The sequence below is a fragment of the Nomascus leucogenys genome, chromosome 9 (genome assembly GCF_006542625.1).
Source record: "Nomascus leucogenys isolate Asia chromosome 9, Asia_NLE_v1, whole genome shotgun sequence".
In the NCBI taxonomy this organism is placed as follows: Eukaryota; Metazoa; Chordata; class Mammalia; order Primates; family Hylobatidae; genus Nomascus; species Nomascus leucogenys.
Genome location: NC_044389.1, coordinates 68,853,265 through 68,874,008, shown reverse-complemented (window position 1 = coordinate 68,874,008; position 20,744 = coordinate 68,853,265). Strand labels below are relative to the sequence as shown.

General features: G+C 36.9%; 1 protein-coding gene across 8 annotated transcripts in view; it reads left to right on the top strand.

The window, feature by feature from the left end:
• The window catches only part of MAPK10 (mitogen-activated protein kinase 10), a 328,152-nt gene extending 311,181 nt beyond the window's left edge, over window positions 1-16,971 (top strand). For 7 of the 8 annotated variants that reach the window (XM_030819097.1, XM_003265855.3, XM_003265854.3 and 4 more), the window contains 2 exons: window positions 1,971-2,048; window positions 12,117-16,971. In XM_030819097.1, coding sequence (XP_030674957.1) covers window positions 1,971-2,048; window positions 12,117-12,259 — 221 coding nt within the window. In that variant the 3' untranslated portion in view covers window positions 12,260-16,971. Of the gene's footprint in view, window positions 1-1,970; window positions 2,049-12,111 lie in introns of all 8 variants that reach the window. The other variant, XM_030819096.1, reaches the window with a different exon arrangement.
• The last annotated feature ends 3,773 nt before the right edge of the window (window positions 16,972-20,744 follow it).

The window sequence follows — 20,744 nt, the reverse complement described above, 5'->3', positions numbered from 1 at the left end:
AGGCCGGGCGCGGTGGCTCACGCTTGTAATCCCAGCACTTTGGGAGGCCGAGGCGGGTGGATCACGAGGTCAGGAGATCGAGACCACGGTGAAAACCCGTCTCTACTAAAAATACAAAAAATTAGCCGGGCGTGGTGGTGGGCGCCTGTAGTCCCAGCTACTCGGAGAGGCTGAGGCAGGAGAATGGCGTGAACCCGGGAGGCAGAGCTTGCAGTGAGCCGAGATTGAGCCACTGCACTCCAGCCTGGGTGAAAAAGCGAGACTCTGTCTCAAAAAAAAAAAAGAAAATAAAAGTTAATATATGAGTTTACTCATTGGATTGATAAGACTTGAGAATTTAAATAGAAAATATGTGTATCTAAGTAGCCTATTAATCTAATCTGCTAATCTAAATCACTACAGAATAGAATAAATATGAGAAAGTCAAATGCAGTTTGTAACAAATGATCAGATCAAAATGGGAAGAGCTGAAGGGAAGGAACATTTGAGCTACCTTGCAGGAATTAATAAGTGTAAATTAGGAAAAGAAAAAATATTAAGAAAATATCAGATAAAGGACTGAGAGGAAAACAAAGGATAGGAATAAGCAGAAAATGTTATAAAGATACTAAGCAGGGCCAGGAGCGATGACTCACACCTGTAACCCCAGCAGTCTGGGAGGCTGAGGCTGGGGGATCACTTGAGCCCAGGAGTTCAGGACCAACCTGGGCAACATAGGGAGACCCTGTCTTTGCTAGAAACATACAAAAATTAGCCAGGCATAGTGGTAAACACCTGCAGTCCCAGCTACTTGGGAGGCTGAGTTGGGAGGATCACTTGAGTCCCGGAAGTTGAGGCTGCGGTGAGCCATGATTGTGCCATTGTACTCAAGCCTGGGTGACAGAGAAAGTGTCTGCCTATCTCTCTATATATACGTAAAATACAAAATAAAATAAAAAAATTTTAAAAGATACTAAAGAGATTCCACTGGTCCAGAGATTCCAGGGTCATGTTGGTGAATATGGAAAAATGAACATATACAAAAAGTGGATCAAGTGAAAAAAGATGCTGGATATAGATGAAAAAGAGTTGATTTGATCCAAGTAAGGACAGGAAGGCACTCCTTAGGGGCTCATGAATAGGTGGGTGATAGGATATAACCATCATTTGAGGAGGACATGAACTAAATTGTGAGAAATTGGAGAAAGAAGTACATGTAAAGGATGATGATTATACAGATTATAAGCCATTGCAAAGCAAGAATGAGTAGGGCGGAATGATTTTTAGCTAAAGGGGACAAAGTAAACAGAACTGAAACTATCCGATTTAACTCTAGCATTCAGAAAGCCAAAAATGGATGCCAGTCTGAGAGTAAATGAACTAAATTTTTTAATATGTTTGGTTTTTGGCAAGTTTAGATTTACAAGTCCAAGATAAAAGTCTGGAAAAAAAAGATGCAGTAAGAGATGGAAGTTGTAAGGATTGGTAATAATTTAAAGTCATGCGAATATGTGCATTTCATAGGAAGTAAGTATAAAGAAAAATGGATATTCAAAGCCATAAAAATTGTTACTAGATGGAGCTAGAATGTATCAGTACTTCCCCCAAAGAATTCAGAAAACAAGTAAAACATGTGTTACTTGTTTTATTTATGTAGAAATGTTTCATGCATGTAGAAATAAATGTTATTTATGTAGAAATGTATGTAGAAATAAGTACTATGTATATAGAAATAAATAGTATGTTTCATGTACATAGAAATAAACTTTCATGCATTGATTTCTTCAACTGCTTTACTGGATACCTATTTGTGCCAGGCTCTCTGCTAATTACAAGGCAATTTAGAAATAGAAATAGAGCAGTAAAGGAATCTCAATTGATGTTTAGTTTACTCAACCCCATCAAAATGTTATATTTGACATTAAGTAATGAATTTCCCTGTGGATGAAGGAGAAATTTGTTTTCTATAATAACACAGCTGTTTCTTACAGAACTTATCTACAAGGAAGTAATGAACTCAGAAGAAAAGACTAAAAATGGCGTAGTAAAAGGACAGCCTTCTCCTTCAGGTACTCACTCTCCGTGAATAACCAATAAATGAGTACTTGTGTAATTCCTTAGCCTTTGTGTAGGGGTTGCAACAAATAACATTGCTTAAAGAGCAGATGGACAAATATCACATGATTTGTTCCTTATAATGATTTTAGTTTTATTTCTTTTGATATTCAGTGTGGCATTCATTCTGATTATTCTGATGGTAATGATCCAGCACAAAAACTTTTTCATAAATCATTTTAATAATAATGAATCCTGAAGAAAATGTTAACATGGGCTAAAGGGTAAATGCGCCTCATCAAAATTCAGAGCCATAATGCCCTTTTAACCATCAAGTCAATGTGGAGGTCAGGAATCCTTTCAGCCACAACCTCTTCCCTCATTCATTCTTAGTGTTTGAACTCTTCTCAAGGTTGATGTGACAATAGTTGAAACATCTACCAAGATGGGCTCCGGTTAAAGTCAGCTTGGAAAATTTTTCGTTTGCTAGCTACAGAATCTAACACACAATTGTACATATATATTTTTTACTGATCCTAGTAATGTGTTTTAGTATGACTTGAGACAATTTACTTATTAATGCTAATATATTTTTTCCTAAGACTTATGCTCTCACTATAGAAAGTTTTAGAAAATGTGGTGGTTTATTTTCAGCTTTAAAAACTACATTCAACTCCTGCTAGCAAAAATGGGGGCTACAAATGCCTAGTTTTGAGAAAAACTGATTAGGGTGTTGTTTTCCTAAATTATTTTAGGAAAAAAGATGGAGGATGAAATAATTGATTATTCATACCGACACTACTCTTCAGATAACTGATTTACACCCCAAACCACTATGATACCCAAACAGATGCAATTCGGTTATGACATGCTTTTCTCACCAGTAGACTTGAAAAAATACTCAGTTTTATCCCAAGTTTTTCCTTTCCTCAAAGAAGGTTAAGGGAATCACAGGAGTTGTTTTCCATACTGCCCTCTCTACTCATTCACCCTAGCATACAGATTAACACAGTCCACAGAAGCTGCTTCAAACTAATCCGTATGTTTGGCCTGCTGCTCATTAAAAAACTTGAAGACAGAATCCAAAAGCCTCAAGATGCCACCTGCTAAGGCAGAACGACTCCTCGTTTTAAGAATTCCTATAATGACCAGAACATATTGTCATGTACTCATTAAGCAGCAGAAATAACAGAATTTAGCCACGGGTAACCTAGCATGTTAGGCTGGGCCTGGACAAATTTTAGTAGAACCTATTCTATTCATCTTCAGTTCAAGTTATCATTACTTCATTTCGTTTTCCTACCACCTTGTCCCAAAAGACTTTTTATATCTTCCCAAAGAATAGGATCTTTCCTTTCTATAGGTCCTACTAGTCCCTGTATGTTAAATATTTGACCTCTTGTCTTATTATCCCTTATTGATTGTAATTTCACTGAGAAGACTGTATGCATTTATCTTTGTGTCCCATGTAGTGCCTGGGTGCTGTGCCTTGCACATAGTAGTAGCTCAATAAATATATATTAATTTGAAAATTGCCACTCGATTTCTCCCTCAGCATATTTCTTAGTACTATTCCAAACACAAAATTCAAGACAAGATCATGTAACTTTAATACAGTATACTAATCAGCATGTTCTTACACCATTATTATAAATATTTATTCACTCTATTAATCTCCATGAAGATAAGGCCAAGCATAAAGTATATAAATTCTTGCTATTGGCATTTTTTCATGCTTCACATAAAGGTTTGCAGCTTTCAGGTGTTTGATTTATTCATTTTGGGAAACATAGATTCATGAATTTTTTGCAGGCCTGCTTAGTGTGTTAATGATTAATTCTAAAATATGCAACTTAGGCTATACCTGAGTGAGAAGGCTAAGCCACTTTTTAACCATTTCAACTACCTTAACAATTAAAAATTATCTATGTAATACATATGCCCTAAACTATAGCTGACTGGCTTAACCAATTTATAGTTAAAATGATTGTGGATTAAATCTAGGAAAAATATTCATGACTTAGTTATAAATCATGTAGTATGACTTTCTCTTTCATGAGAAATCATATGTATACTACACATTATAGGATGCATTTCTGTATGATATATTTATGTGCATGATGGAGAGGCTCTCGGGCAGCCATGTGCTGGCGCTGACTCTACCAGCTCATGACGGCCAATTCTGTACCTCTTTTCCCAACTATGCATTTATTGTTGGTGTGTTGGCAGCATGAAATCAGGCACGGAGGATTTACAACATGGAAACTGGCAGATCCTACGAATCAGGGCGTTTTTGTTGCCCCCTGCAGAGCCAGTTGTTAAATTTTTATTGGCGCACCACTGTGTGTGTGCGTTTTTGTATGTGTAATAAACTATGCTGGAAAGAAAAAGCAATTACTAAAAGAAAGTTTGAAAAGTCAGCTTTTTTGCATTGTTCATTATATTCAGCTTTTTTTCACTAATGTTCACGTAGCATATTTTATTTTGAAAATAGCTGTGGTATTTTTATAACACACACTCTGTTAGTATTCAGTTATGGCAATACTGGGAGTAAGTTAATGCAGTATCTCAGGGGCCAAGTGCTTCTAATACCGAAACCCATGTTATGTGATGCTTTTAAAATGTAAATAAGAAGTTAAATGTGCATTTACAGAATAATTTATAGGTTTGAAATTTATTGATGAAATTGTTGTATGTCAATAAGAGATAAATCTAAACTTCAGATACATTTCCAAATAAATAATTGTACTCCCTTCTGCTATCTGATTTCACTTGCATAGTAATTTATTTTCAAGGATGGCATAGCTGCTTGCTTCCTGAATTGATCTGTAACAATTGCTGAGGGACTAGCAGTCCATGAATAGAAATTAATTTTCTTCTAAAAGCATTTGTTATAGTACGTTAGAACTAGAAAAAATACAGGAGAGCATCTGATTCACCAATTCTCAGTTTGTTCACCAGCCCTCTTCCACCTGAGAAATAAAGCTCCCAAAACTAACAGTGACTCACTAAGATAAGGATGCTGAACATCAGGATGGGCAGAGATTTTTCAAAATCTCTAAGTCAAAGATAAAGCTTCTGGGTGATTTTAATATGCAACCATTCTCTCCCCAATGAGGACCACATTCCCCACCATGGGAATATGTCTTAGGGTCACTAATATAGTCCATTAATTTTATTTACTTTTTATTAAAAAATCTCAGGCCTAGACAAATTGTGGCTCAAGATCATGTAGCTAAAAAAGACACTATTTTTTCATTCTTGTGCTTTTTCTAATTCTGTGTCTACCGTATTTTTTTGTTGTTGTTGGGGTTGGGGGGTATCAGGAAAATCATTTCCTTTAAAAAAAGCAGAACAACATTTTCCCCCATAACAATGTTTTTCGGTTAAATAACTTTTAGCTGAGAAATTTTCTTTAGCATACGTTACTTCTTTCTATGAAATCTGATTTTTTAGGTAAAGTTGAAGGTAGCTAATATTCCTCACTTGCAACCCTATTTGCATTTCAGTTCCTTTTAATGCCATTTTTATTGACAAAAATTTGTAATGCTTTATTGATGGCAAAACATTTTTGAAAATGTATATCTCTACTGTTTTCTCAAGTAATATAGAAAGAAGAGATATTTATCACATTGACTGGACAACTGAACACTATGATGATATTCAATTCAGTTCAATTCTGTTTAAGAGATTTTCGCAAACTGCTTGGCAGTAATTTAACAACTTAAAGCCAAGGCCCATGTCTTGTCCCTTATATTTGTGTTTGGGTTTATGGTTTAGAAATCCTGTTTATTGCCTACATGAAAATAGACTTGAATGGATCATCCAGCAGAAGTGGCTGCAGGCAAGGAGGCATTTATTATAGCGCAATAGAGGGAGTCATACAGAAGCAAATAGTTTTCATCTAATAGTGGTGGACTGGTTAACATTTAACAACTATATTTGAAAAAAGAATTGTCGAGTAGCACTTAACAATTTCTGTGGTATAAATATTCTCACTGTGACCAATTTTAAGCAACAATGTAACATCAATGGATGCAGAGTTGGAAAGAGATGCTAATAATTCGTTCTAAGAAGCCACTAAAAGCCAGCTTCAGGACACCATAGACAGTGCACATTTCTCTCCCACTATCACACTGGATAGCAAGAAACCATTCCCATAAACAAGCAGATGTCATGGGAACTTTTACAAAGGAAGCACTGAAGACTTCTCTTAATGAATTGGTGCCATATAAAATCAGAAGTAATAGTCTATGGATCCCTAGAAATACAGCTGATAAAGACTTTGATAGATTTTGAACTTTGAATAGTTGAACACTAATTATAATTTGCATTCAACATTGATAAACTAGAGGGCAGGACCATTCCAACACAGAGGATAGGAATTAGAGAGAACCTGCTGATGAACAAAAGGAGAAGAAAGACAACTGCAACAAAGTGATTTCCTTTGGCCAAAAATAGCTTAATAGTTTCACTAGTTTGAAAGCAGGAAGGAACTTGCTTTTCCTCACGGAACCTATCCAGAACAGTACACATAAAAGATATTCAATACTGTTTTGTTAACTTGAGTACGTACGCTGTGCTACTACTCAGCAGTAGACATTGTGGAAGACAGGAGAAATAAAGAAGTATAATGAAAGCAGTAAAAAGCAGGGGAAATATATACTTGAGATAATCCATAACAAAACTACATATAATAAGGGGCTGACTGGTATGGCATAACACTCGGAATATTCCAGAAGTGTGCTGAAAATATGCTGATTTTGAAAATAAATGCAGTAGGAGTGCTGTGTGTTTTATAAGCATAGCCTGCAGCACGATCCCGTTTATGAAGAGCTTATTAAAAGTTACTCTGGCTTTTGTTACATACATTCAATATTATTCATAGATATAAATTTGTGTTTTGGAGAAATTTCTTCAATGCTCTTTGTTTAATTTCTCTAGCTGCCATTGTTGTGGGTTTGTGTTTATTTGTAAACATCAAATTGTTTTACTGTAAGGGAGCCTTATTTCAGCTAAGCCTTATCTCATCCTTATTTGAATGATTACTCAAATTTAATTGTGACAATAAGAATGTGTCTACATAATCAACTCTAGCCAGGATAGGGGAAAAAGCCTATCTCAAGAGAAGACCAAGATTATTATTAAAGATACTTAAAAATACTTTTTGGTTTGTATTATGCCACAATTTTATTTTAAAACTTCCAAGCTGGTTATTTTCTCATAAATAAAGCATGCTATCAAAAATCCTCCTGGTTCCACTGGCATTCTGGTTAATTACAACATTCATTTTATATATATATATTCATTTGATCTGTTTTTAACATCCAATCCACTGACACTGAAACTTCTTATTCAAATAAATCTTCAATATAATTGTATTTCTACACATTAGCAATGAACATAAAACAATTCCATTTAGAATAGCATCAAGAAATACATATTTAAGAATAACGTTAGCAAAAGAAGTACAACTTTTGTACTCTGAAAACTATGAAACATTGTTGAAAGAAATTAAAGAGGACCTAATAACTGGAAAAACATTTCATTGCTCATGGATTAGAAGATTTAATATTGTCAAGGGATGACAGATATTCCCCAAATTGATGTACAGATTAAGCCAATACTTATCAAAATCATAGCTGTCTTTTCTGCAGAAATTGTCAAGCCCATCTTAAAATTTGTGTGGAAGTGCAAAGGATACAGAATATCCAAAATAACCTTGAAAAACAACACAGCTGGGAGATTTACATGTTCTGATTTCAAAACTTACTACAAAGCTACAATATTCAAGACAGAGTGCTACTTGCATGAAGATACACAAATAGATCAAGGGAATCAAATTGAGAGTCCAGGAATAAATATCTACATTTATAACCAATTGATTTTTGATAAGGATGTAAGACATGGACAAAGAATAGCCTTTTCAATATATGGTGCTGGGATGATTGGATATATACATGCAAAAGAATGAAGGTGGGTCCCTGCCTCATATCATATACAAAAATGAACTAAAAATGAATCATAGACTTAAGTATAAGGTCTAAAATTATAAAACTCTTAGGCAAAAACATAGGAGTAAATTTTTATAATCTTGGATTAGAAAATGGTTTATTAAATATAACACTAAAACACAAGTGATAAAAGATAAATGCAATTTCATAAAAATTAAAAATGTGTGCTTCGAAAGACACCTTCAAGAAAATGAAAAGCAAACCATAGCATAGAGGTAAAACATTTTGAAATATATATCTCATTAAGTAACTTGTACCCAGATTATAAAAAGAGCTCTTACAGGCCTGTCACAGTGGCTCATGCCTGTAGATCCAGCATTTTGGGAGGCAGAAATCAGAAGATCACTTGAGGCCAGGAGTTTGAGACCAGCTTGGGCAACATGGCAAGCTCCTGTCTCTACAAAAAATCTTTTTTTTAATTAGCCAAGTGTGGTGGTATGTGCCTGTAGTCCTAGCTACTTGGGAGGCTGGGGCAGGAGAATTGCCTGAGCCCTGGAGTTACAGGATACGGTGAGCCATGACCATGCCACTGTGCTACAGGCTGGGCAATTGAGACCCTGTCTTAAAAAAAAGAAATAAAGAAGAAAGAAAGAAAGCAAGAAAGAAAGGAAGGAAGAAAGAAAGAGCTAAAGAGTTTACAACTCAATAATAAAAAGAAAATAAAGCAATTAAAAAATAGCCAAAGGAGCTGAGTAAACTTTCTCCAAAGAAGATATACTAATGGCTGACAAGCACATGAAAAAATATACTCAACATTATTAGCCATCAGGCAAATGCAAAGCAAACCACAATGAGATACCATTTCATGCACACTAGGATGGCTAGATAGATAAAAAGACAGATAATAAGTATTGGTGAGGATGTAGAGAAATTGGAATCCTCATACACTGCTGGTAGTAATGTAAAATGGTGCACCCACTTTAGCAGTTTGTCAATTCCTCAAGTGTTAAACCTAGAATTACTCTATGCCCCAGCAATTCCACTTCTAGGTATATACCCAAGAGAAATGAACACATGTCCATACAAAACTCGTGCATGAATGTTCATAACAGCATTATTCGTAACAGCCAAAAAGTTGAAACGACCTGAATATCCATCAAATGCCTATCAACTAATAAATAAACAAAATGTGATGTGTCCATACAATGGAATATTATGCAGCCATACAAAGATATGAAATACAGATACATGCCACAGCATGGATAAACCTTAAAACATTCTGCTATGTTATAGTGGCTAGTCATAAATGATCACATATGGTATGCTTCCATTTACATGAAATGTTCAGAACAGGCAATTTTATAGAGGCAAAAAGTAGATTAGTCATTGCCTAGAGTTAGAGGGTAGGTGAGGAATGGAGTGCAGGTTTTTCTTTAGGGATGATGAAATGCTGCAAAATGGATTGTGGTGATGGCTGCACAATGTTGTGAATATACTAAAAATCACTGAATCATAAAAATTAAATTTCTTATATATGTGGATTATATCTTAAGCTGTTACAAAAAATATATGAGCATCATTTTATACCTCACGTCCAAACTAAATTAAGCTGTAGCACCATGATTTGAAGGGCATCCATAGTCTAGGGATATGTCATCCAGCAGACAAATAGTAAGAAAAAAGCAATTTCCCTCTGCTGGGCTCACAATTGATCAGGCCTTTATAATAGAGTCCTGTGTCCAGTTTTAATCTCTGTCTTTTAATAAGAATGTGGATAAATGGAAGAGAATTCTGAGGAGTCCATGATAGTGACACTAAATTATTAGCAACTTATGAAAGAATATGAAGGATGTTGGTATAATTTAATCCAGAATTGAGGGTAAAAAACAGAGCAGGGCATTTGGGCAATGTAAGGGAACCAAGGGCTGTCTGCTAGGAGATAAAATCTTATCATGAGGGGAAATGAACCAGCTCTGTACCATAGCTATGGGGGATATAATTAAGTAAAGTTGGAATAAATTAAAGCCATTCAAAGTTGGAATATTATGGAATATTATAACTTTACATTATACATTGTCCTGATAGTGAGAGTAATTATTTACAGGAAGAAAACAACAAGAGGACTTTAAAAACCTTTTCTAGAGACATTCAAGATTAGAAAGGATGGGTATTTTTAGGAGTTTAAAGAACATGAAAAATTCATAAGCTTTTCTGTATATAAAAATATCCGGTTCCCAAAAAAATACATATTAAAAGATCATGACCAGGGAAACTTCCAGGCAAAAAGAATGACCAGGAAGAAATATATGAAAAGTTTAACAGTTCTTACCATTTGTTTGAAGATCGGTGCATATCATTATCTTTATTTCCTATATTTTTTCACATTTCCCATAGAGTGCATCAATATATTTATAGTCAACAAATACAACTTAAAAATACATGGAAGGTACAGGTGATCTGTCTTAGTTTAGGTGTTTGTGTCCTGTCTAGATAACTGACATATTTTCATCACACTTTTTTCACAGGCAAGAAATGTCTACTCCAGGAACAAGGATTATGTTAATCACTCCCCTTCCTTAATTTGGTTTTATTTTGTCTTTCTGATTTATTAGGTCTATGTGATAACACTATTATAACTGACTTTGGAGTTATTATTTTTCACCAAATAGATCTTGCACACTATATTTGCTCAAATAAGATATAATTTTAGTGAGAATTCCTCATCTCTTATTTGATTAGGGGATTATGCTACAGATTTTTAATACGAGCTATTTCACAAAGCAAGTTTGTTACCACTCAGATTGCTTAGGTTTAAAGAATATACAAAGAAAAAAAGTAAATGGATTGTTTCCAGGGTACTCTGGTTTAATTATATTGCACAGTGCCTTTGGTTCATGTTTCTTCTGTTGATCTCAAAGCTACTGGCAACTCAGCTAGCCTTTACTGAGTGATTACCATGGTTTCTCAGGGTTTCAACCTTATATTCCCACATAACATATAAATAATTTTTTCAAGTTAATCTAAGTTAATAATTCGGAGTTCTTATTTGGAGATCCCAGGTAAGCAGGCCTGCTGGAGAGTTAGCTCATAAGCAAAAGCTGTGCTAAGGCTTCTCCTTTTTTTTTTTTTTTTTTTTTTGTAACTTTCATCAACAGTCCTACTCATGTCCTACTGGCTTTTCTATATGCATTTTAAGTTTGATGTCATTAATGACGACATAATAGTATTTACTTTATATATCTTCCTTTCTCTAGAGATGTGGTCCCCAAGTAGTTCAGATTTCTGAACTTCACTTGAGCTTCTATTTCTGGGATAGGACCCTTGCATGTGTTTGTTTTAAAGGCTCCCTGCATTAAAAACAACCAGGCTCAGATGGCTCCATTAAGGGGTTTTGCTTATTTGTCACCTCCATAAGCCAGAGGCTTTCAATGCTTGACTGAATACAGTCTCTGAGGAGCTTTTAAAAAATGCAAATGCCGGCCGGGTGTGGTGGATAACGCCTGTAATCCCAGCACTTTGGGAGGCTGAGGTGGGCGGATCACGAGATCAAGAGATCGAGACCATTCTGGCCAACATGTTGAAACCCCATCTCTACTAAAAGTCCAAAAATTAGCTGGGCGTGGTGGTGTGCGCCTGTACTCCCAGCTACTCGGGAGGCTGAGGCAGGAGAATGGCTTGAACCTGGGTGGCAGAGGTTGCAGTGAGCCGAGATTGCACCACTGCACTCCAGCCTGGCAACAGAGCAAGACTCCATCTAAAAAAAAAAAAATGAAAAAAAATGCAAATACCTTGGCCTCACCCAAGGCCAATTATATTAAAATATATGCAGTGCAGTGGGGGCAGGGGAGGCAGTGTGACCAGATATTAGTGTTTTTTAATAGAAAGTGTTGCAGGTGATTTCAAATATAGAGTGAGATTTGGTAACTTGTGATGAGGGACTTTTTATTGCTATGTCTTGATTGTCACCATTTGATATGCTCCCCCGTGTCAGCTGCTCTATCAAGGCTTGCCAAATGATTGATGGACTGGACATCCCCGATTGTATTTGCCCATCCCTGAATCCTGAATGGCATTAAGATGGATCTGGTTCTAGATTGAGTCATGTTGGTCTTCATTTTCTTAGCACAGGTGCAGCAGTGAACAGCAGTGAGAGTCTCCCTCCATCCTCGTCTGTCAATGACATCTCCTCCATGTCCACCGACCAGACCCTGGCATCTGACACTGACAGCAGCCTGGAAGCCTCGGCAGGACCCCTGGGTTGTTGCAGGTGACTAGCCGCCTGTCTGCGAAACCCAGCGTTCTTCAGGAGATGATGTGATGGAACACACACACACGCAGACACTCACACACACACACAAATGCAGACACACAACATCAAGAAAACAGCAAGGGAGAGAATCCAAGCCTAAAATTAAATAAATCTTTCAGCCTGCTTCTTCCCCAGGGTTCTGTATTGCAGCTAAGCTCAAATGTGTATTTAACTTCTAGTTGCTCTTGCTTTGGTCTTCTTCCAATGATGCTTACTACAGAAAGCAAATCAGACACAATTAGAGAAGCCTTTTCCATAAAGTGTAATTTTAATGGCTGCAAAACCGGCAACCTGTAACTGCCCTTTCAAATGGCATGACAAGGTGTGCAGTGGCCCCATCCAGCATGTGTGTGTCTCTATCTTGCATCTACCTGCTCCTTGGCCTAGTCAGATGGATGTAGATACAGATCCGCATGTGTCTGTATTCATACAGCACTACTTACTTAGAGATGCTACTGTCAGTGTCCTCAGGGCTCTACCAAAACATCATGCACTGGGATACCACATGGTCCATTTCATGTGATCTATTACTCTGACATAAACCCATCTGTAATATATTGCCAGTATATAAGCTGTTAAGTTCGTTAATTGATTAAACTGTATATCTTATAAGAAAACATGTAAAGGGGGAATATACGGGGGGAGTGAGCTCTCTGAGACCCTTGAAGATGTAGCTTCCAAATTTGAATGGATTAAATGGCACCTGTATACCAATTTGTAGAAAGAACATATGTGATACTTATGTAAAGTGTGGGGGGAGTGGGTAACAGTTTTCAGGCACGAAATGGTTTGGCCTTTAGAAGGCAGGTGTGTATAAAAGCTGAGAGTCTTTTCTGTGACAGTAAAGAGTAGAAGAGACTGGAGGGTAGTGTGCGGTGTGGACTGAGACTGAAAGGAGGTTATTACCCAGATACTAGGAGACACTGGTGTCCCTATTTCAGAGATTTGGCCCTATTCCCCTTTGTCATTTCTCAATTACTGGTCACAACAAGAGGCCACTGTAGAAAGTGGCAGGTGGTGAAGCAAGGTTATTGTGTGTGCTTTTGATGATAAGAATCTCTGTCTGGAACTGAGCAGAATTGCCTCCGTGTGAATTCCTTCAACAAAAAAATGAGCCTGCCTAGACTACTTTCAGATTGTGGATTGTGTTTTCCATGTGTGGGCTGCTTCCCTGATTCATACTCTGCCAAAGTTTTATTTTGAGAAATAATATTACTTTCCTCTTCTGAAATAAAAAAAAATAATAAGAATGAAACCCCCAAAGCACAGTGTGAGTCTCAGGTTAGCATTTGAAGACATCTCCAGAGACATTGTTATTCCTCAGGAGTTTCCCCAACTCCTTAATGTGGCTGATGTTTCATGTTTATTTATTTATTTTCATAAGTATGAGCAATCGAAGGGCTGATCATCTGAGTTTTGTACTGCAGTAGATGTAAGAGCAATAACTCTGCCCATAAATTTACTGCTGCCAAATAGTTTTAGCAATATGAGTTTGTCTTAAAAGCCATGAAGCATTAATGTCAATGTTTAGCAAAATCTCCCGAATTTAGCTTAAATTAAATGAAAGTGCTTTCCTGAGCACTTAAGGAGGCACTGTGAAGCATCTTGGTTATATACAAGGCAATACCAAGGTGATCTCAGCAATAAATCAGGCTTCCCTTCTTATTCACTTCGGAGTATCCATCACAGTTATTTGCACTCTGACCATGTTGGTGCTCACCAAAGTGGTGATATTTCACCTGAAGAAGTGAAAGACAGGAAGTGGATGGTTGATGAGTGTGAACTGACTGGCAAATAGAATACCCCCAAAACAGAGCAAACAAGAATGCCAGTGCTCTGAAAACTGCCTTAAATATAATAATAGGGAACTTTCTTTCTCTCTTCAAGCAATAGAGACCACAGGGAACTGCACCCACCTGCACCATTGCCATGCCAGTGGTGCTGCCATTCTTAGATTGTTTCACACAGTCGGATTCAGTACACGTGGTCATTTGTTTAAAATGAAGAACATTCCTTTGTGCAGCTTGTCCCCTGGAATAAAAATGGCCCATTTTCTCTATTTTGCTACCATTTTTTTTTTGGTTAATATTGCAGACAACCTGATTGTTAAAAATGCCTCCTCAGTCACATGAGCTCCGTCTCTTTCATATTCTTATTTTTTTTTAAAACCTTCTCCTCTCTGTATCTCTAATTCTTTACTGATTTTCTTTCTCTGTACTTTTCTCTTGATATATCTGTGGCCTCTCCCCTGCCTTGCTTTATACCACATGGGATAAATGCAGAGAGCAGGAAGCTGCTTTAAAGAGAGTCTCAAGGGGAATTTCATCAGCCCCAAGATGATATCACAAGACAGAAGGAAGTCTCCAGCCAGCATCTTCAAAGTGCTTGACAGGCTATCTCTCATATCTGCAGAAGTGGGGAATTTCACCCTCAGATTAAACCAGGCAAGAACTAGACAGGGCCCCTCCCCCACTGTCAGTACCTTCCCAAAGCTCAGTTAGTCTTACATCTTCCGTGCATGGCTCTTGGGAGCTGGTTAGCTTTAGCCAGATTTCCTTTATGGACGAGAGAAAAATGGAACAAATTCCTCGAATATAAGTATTATTTACAAATAGAGGTCAGGATTTGGCCCCCAGAATTTTTGCAGGATCGGTTTTATTAGGTGATTAAAACAAGGCAGATGATGGAATAACAAAGAGAATCACCACTGTAAAAGCCCCCCAGTCCTTTGCCTGCTAGATCTGCTTTCCTATAATATCTCTAGGAGGTGATGATATCAAATTCACAGAATATAATATGTTCTGCATTCACTTGTCTGTCTTAATACACACACACACACACCCCCCAAATATTTCTTAGTCACCTGTTATTTCCCAAGAACATCCCAACTTTTCAGGTAGGCAAGTGTCAAGTCACCTGGACAATATTCCTGAAAAAAGTGAAGCTCTACCCGGGGTTGGGGCTCATTTTGGAACACGAAGTTGGCACTCTGAGGAGCCTAACCTTCTGTTAGGCTTCCTTTGGGGCAGTTGGTTTGCAGTGATCCTTAATAAAATAGTTTGCGGTATTTTGTAGGAAGGATGGCTGTGTACTCATGTGCAGGGAGAATTAAACTGCTGCAAGAGTTTGGCAAAACCACCACCACTTTACTATTAATATGTCTTTACTATTTTTATATGTGTTGTGTGGGTCAGCATGTTCAATTTTAAATAGGAATACACTAGCCTTACAACGGAATTTCTTCTTGGGGAATAAAAACTGATGATAACCTTTCTTCAAGAATCTGATGACTGAGTTTTGTAGGAATGTACCCCACAGTTGGACCAGAGCCTGGCCAGTTCCCATCAATTGGAGTAAGCTATTTAATTGAGGGCTAAGAAGCGCGATAGTTTTTTCAATCTGTTATCAGAAAAATATTATCTAAAGACACTGATAGCAGCTGACTGGTAAAACTGAAAGTTGGCCTTAGTAAATGGAACTAGTTAAAAATAGATAAAAATACGTAAAACCTTTTATGTCCTGTCAAGGTAAAAAAAACAATAAGCAAACTTGATTTTTTTTTAAATTGTAAATATTCATTGCAAAACCTAAATTATACAAAATCTATTTCGATTTGAATCTCTTAACATATGAAAAGCCACATCTTAAGTGCATTATGCTCTGTAAGGCATGTTATTAGCCAGCTTTGCTGAAAAATAGTATCTTCTACAGCTCAGAAAGAGGAGTAAAATTGCTCTAGAAATTTTTCATCTCAGCCACTTTGCGTCCAAAGAGGAACTCAACTCCCCACTCACAATCCCCCACACACATTTTAATTATAAGAGTTCAACATTTTCCACAGGTATCATTAAGCCGAGCAAGGAAACTCCTCTCTGTAAAAACAACAAAAAAGTTACAATGTAAATAGTTGTTTTAGCTATTTTCTTTGTGATTAGAGGATAAGATTTTGTTATTTCTTTTGGCACTTTGTCCTTCAACTATCTGAAAATGGTTCAGTTTGACCTGTTTCTTTGGTCAGCCAAACTGAAGTGAGGGGCCTCTGTTTATACATAGAATCTTGTATATGTAACTTTACTTATGTGGGACCAATGGCCAGTATATTCTAATGGACACAAATCTCCCAATCCTTATCTAGGATTATCTGTTCACCTTGCCATGTCCATCTTGCAATGAGACCTGACTTGCACCTGCCTGTTTTTCTGCATGATTGGACTCCAAAGACTGTTACCAATGATGAGAATTGTCCTGTGTCAGTGTTTATAAAATGGACTTAAAGCACACACACATGCATACCAACATTCACATGCACCCTTACAGTTCTAGATCAACCCTGGAAGGCAAAATCATGTACATCCGGCTTCTTTGCAAGCTCTGAGTGGTGAGAACTAAATTCAGTCGGCCTAATGGGTAAAATTCAACCTCAGTGATGCTTAATAAGGATTTGAAATCATTCAAGCCATTTCTGTGTTCTTTCCCACACTCCTTCCTTTCTATTTTCTCTTCTTTTATTTTCAAAATGTCTGTGGAACAAGAGGAAAAATCGGGGGAGAACTTTTGCTTCTTTTGACTCTTTTGAGGTAATATGGAGTCAATATATTGTGATTTCTGTTTCTTATGGGTTATTAAAGTCAGAGGAAATCTGCTTCTCTCAACATAAAACCAAATCCAAACCCAGACATTTTTGGAGTTTGCCTGTTGACAATGGTTATGATGCTGCTTGTTGTCTTGAGTTGCATGTACCGACAGTAGCTCTGAAGGGTCTCATGATTTCATTTTGGCAACTGGTAAAAGAAACTTGTAGTGTGGTCTGATTGTGCCAGGGAATAAATAAGAAATAAGGAATGACCTATGTTCTCACTTTGGGTCAAGAGTGTGTGATACAAATGTGACCATGTAGAAATCTGCGTTTTCATCTGACACTGGTTTCTTCTAAAAATGACCTTCATTTCTGTCTGCAGATACTAGTTGTATATCTGCAACTCAGTAATTTATTTTTAAGGTATAAAATCAATGAAGAAAAAAATAATCTTTTGGGGGGCATTAGGTAAGTAGAGCAGGGTTAAATTTCCTAGATTAATTATCAGATTCCTATTCATTTTAACTATTTTCCAAGAGAAAAGGCAAAAGCCTTTCTTTAGCTACATGATATCCAACTTTACTATCTCAAACTCCTTGGAGAATTAAAAATATATATGATTTTGTGGCTGGATGAAGAGGTCACCACACTTGCATTAGATTACTTTGCAGTGTCTGAACAATGTTGAGGAGTGGCTCTTCTATTTCTGTAAATAATGTTTTATTTAACCAATTAACTATTAGAAAGCCTGGAAGATAAACGTACACATTATTTTGAGTTATCACATTTATCCTTTTACCTAGTTCCTGTTGGAATAGAGAAAGCAACAGCCTTTTGTTATCTCTGGAACAGCTTCTCTCCTAGTTTAAATCACAGATCCTTACTCTCTTTAAAAAAGGACAAGCATAGGTACCTAAAAATACCCACAATAATAAGAAGGGAAATTGCATTCCACAAGATGATTGCTCTTAAAGAGTCAGAAGGAGTTATTGGTGCATTCCTGATGCCACAAATTGTTACCAAACATTTGGTAATTTTGACCAAGTTCACAGTAAGGAGAAAAAAGGGTCTTGGACTTGCTTTTCTTGAAGATTACTTATGGAGCAACCAACCTAGAAGGATGAATCTACTTGCCAATAACAACACTGGGTCACAGCCAAGGCAGAGGTTTTTGACATTCCCAATTCATCACGGTGGTGTTTTGTATTTGTAATATGTCTTTTCTCCACGGATGTGGAAAGGCATGCTTGGATGGCACATGCTAATGGTGAAACACACTGAAAGTCCCGCCATCACAGATCACTTTATGTTGGGAACCACTCTATGTGGCAAGTCATCTGTCCCAGTTCCAGACTAAATTTCAACTGCTCAATCATTTACATCATTGTAGTCTGTTTAAGGCATTAAAAATGTGCTGTAGGAATTTATATTTCTCAGACACATGAAATGTGATGACATATCCAGCAACAAGTCAAACACTCCTTTGAAATTTTCTACCTTATGACAAATATTTCTTACTTTTAAAGGCATTCCTATCCTGGTGTAAAACCCAACATAAAATAATTTTAGGGAATTTAAGGAATTCAAATTTCACTCCATGGAGTACGTGGCTTTATTTCTTCATCACTGAACTTCTAGTAATGTTCTTCACCTGATCTTGTCTGCAGTGTTTAACCAACAGTCCAGATCATTTGCAACTCAAAAGCAGGTACAAAATGTTATCCATCTTAAAAACCCCTTACATATTCCCTAGCAGAGTGTCCCACACATAATTCGCCTTCCATTAACACTTGTGAATCCATCCTGGTGAAAATATTGCCTATGAACAATTATACCAAAAAATCAATTTTTATAATGCAAATAATATTTTACACAGACCAAGAGAATTCATAATATTAAATCATTTCTTTTATAAAAGGACAGTTTTCAGAAAGCAATGGCCTATTCCTTCATGTTAATATATTGCAAACTTGGATTTGGTGTAAATCAAGCCCTAAGAATATTGCTCTAAATTTCTAGCTTAATGTCTGAGCGACATTCTAAAGCAGTTCACTAATTTACCCCAAAAACATTTCTTGGACACTTCGGTGTAGGAGATATATATTGCATGGTCCTTAACCCAAAAAATTCAGTTAATAAATCTTTGTTTAAGAAAACTAAAGCAAATATTTTTATTTCATTTATTTGCTATCTTTTTACATAATGTATTTAAATTAGTGGTGTGACTTGCACGAGTCCATTTTTATTATTTGCTTAAAGCAAGGAAACAAGGAGTCTGCTTCTTTCAATGTTCTCATTTTGTCTAATTATATAAGTATACTTTATGAATCAGCATAAGAGAATTTTGAATATTTTCCATTACATTATGAGATGAAACCACTTTTAAAAATTATTTAAAATTAAAATTCATTTTAAAAATGCATGGATGTTCTTTTCTGCATTGCAGAAAGTTTGCTTTGATATATGGTTCCTCTGAGAGCTATTGGACCTAGATGCTGACTGAGCATGGGGCTTGTACTTTCGTCAGCACAATCTCCAAATTAGCAAATGATATCACAATGGGTACTGAAGCTTCTTTGCAGTGACATTCTTACATGAGGCCAAATCTTTGGAGTTTGTTCAGTCTATGGGTGACTGTTGGAACCCTAAAATAACTTAAAGTAGAATTTGGTCATTTATTGTTTTTTTGTTAAAAGGTCCAACTGAGAACATCCCTGAACATCTGAACCAGAAATTTGACATAGAGCTCTAAATATTCACTCATTCATTCATGCAACAAATATTTATTTATCAAGCACGTCAATCATCCAAGGACTGTTCTAGGTACACGTAGTTGTGATGAAGTCAGCAAATCTGCCTTCGCATGGTCTGCATTCTAGTGGAGAAGTCAGATAGAGGTAAGTACGAAGACCACAAAGCAGGTTAAAAAATAAGGTGTGAAAGGGATGCTATTTTAGACAAGGTGGTCAGGGCAAGCCTCTCAGAAGAGGTGATAAGTGTTCAGAGACCTGACTAAAGTGAGAGAGTGAGCTATTGACGTGGAGAAGGGCATTTCAGACTCTGAAGAGAAAGCAGGGGCAGGCTTTGGAGGGAGAGCTTGTTTATATAGATGAGGAGGGGCAAAGAGTCTTGTGGATAAAGCAGAATGAACAAGAGTAAGTGGGATTGTAAATGAAATTGGAGAGAGAAGCAGGGGTCAGAGCATGGCAAGATCTTGAGCTTTTATTCTAAATACAGGAAGATGGTGGTTAGATTTGAGAAAGGAAATGATATAAGCTAAATTTTCTTTTCGAAAGGATTCCTTTGGCTACTGAGTAAAGAGGAATTTTAGGAAAAAAGAATGGGGACAAAAAATCCATTGTAGGATAAAACAATCCAGAAAGACATGATGGGGCTTAGACTAGGAAATGGAGATGCTGAGAAGGATTTGAATTCTGGACCTATTGTGAAGGCAGAGCTGACAAGATTTGCTGATAATTGATATTGTCATATAAAAGCAAGAGATCAGAAATGACTCTAGATTCTTTTACCTAAACCATGAAGTAAATGATGGTACAGCTGACTGACATGGTGAACAATGGGTTAGAAGAACACTGGGGAGAAAATCATGTTTGTTTTTGGAATATCAGTTGGAGATGTTTATTAGATATCCAAGTGGAGGTAGGGCACGGTGGCTCACGCCTGTAATCCCAGCACTTTGGGAGGCCAAGGCGGGCAGATCACGAGGTCAGGAGATCGAGACTATCCTGGCTAACACGGTGAAACCCCATCTTTACTAAAAATACAAAAAATTAGCCGGGTATGGTGGCACGTGCCTGTGGTCCCAGCTACTCAGAGGCTGAGGCAGGAGAATTGTTTGAACCCGAGAGGT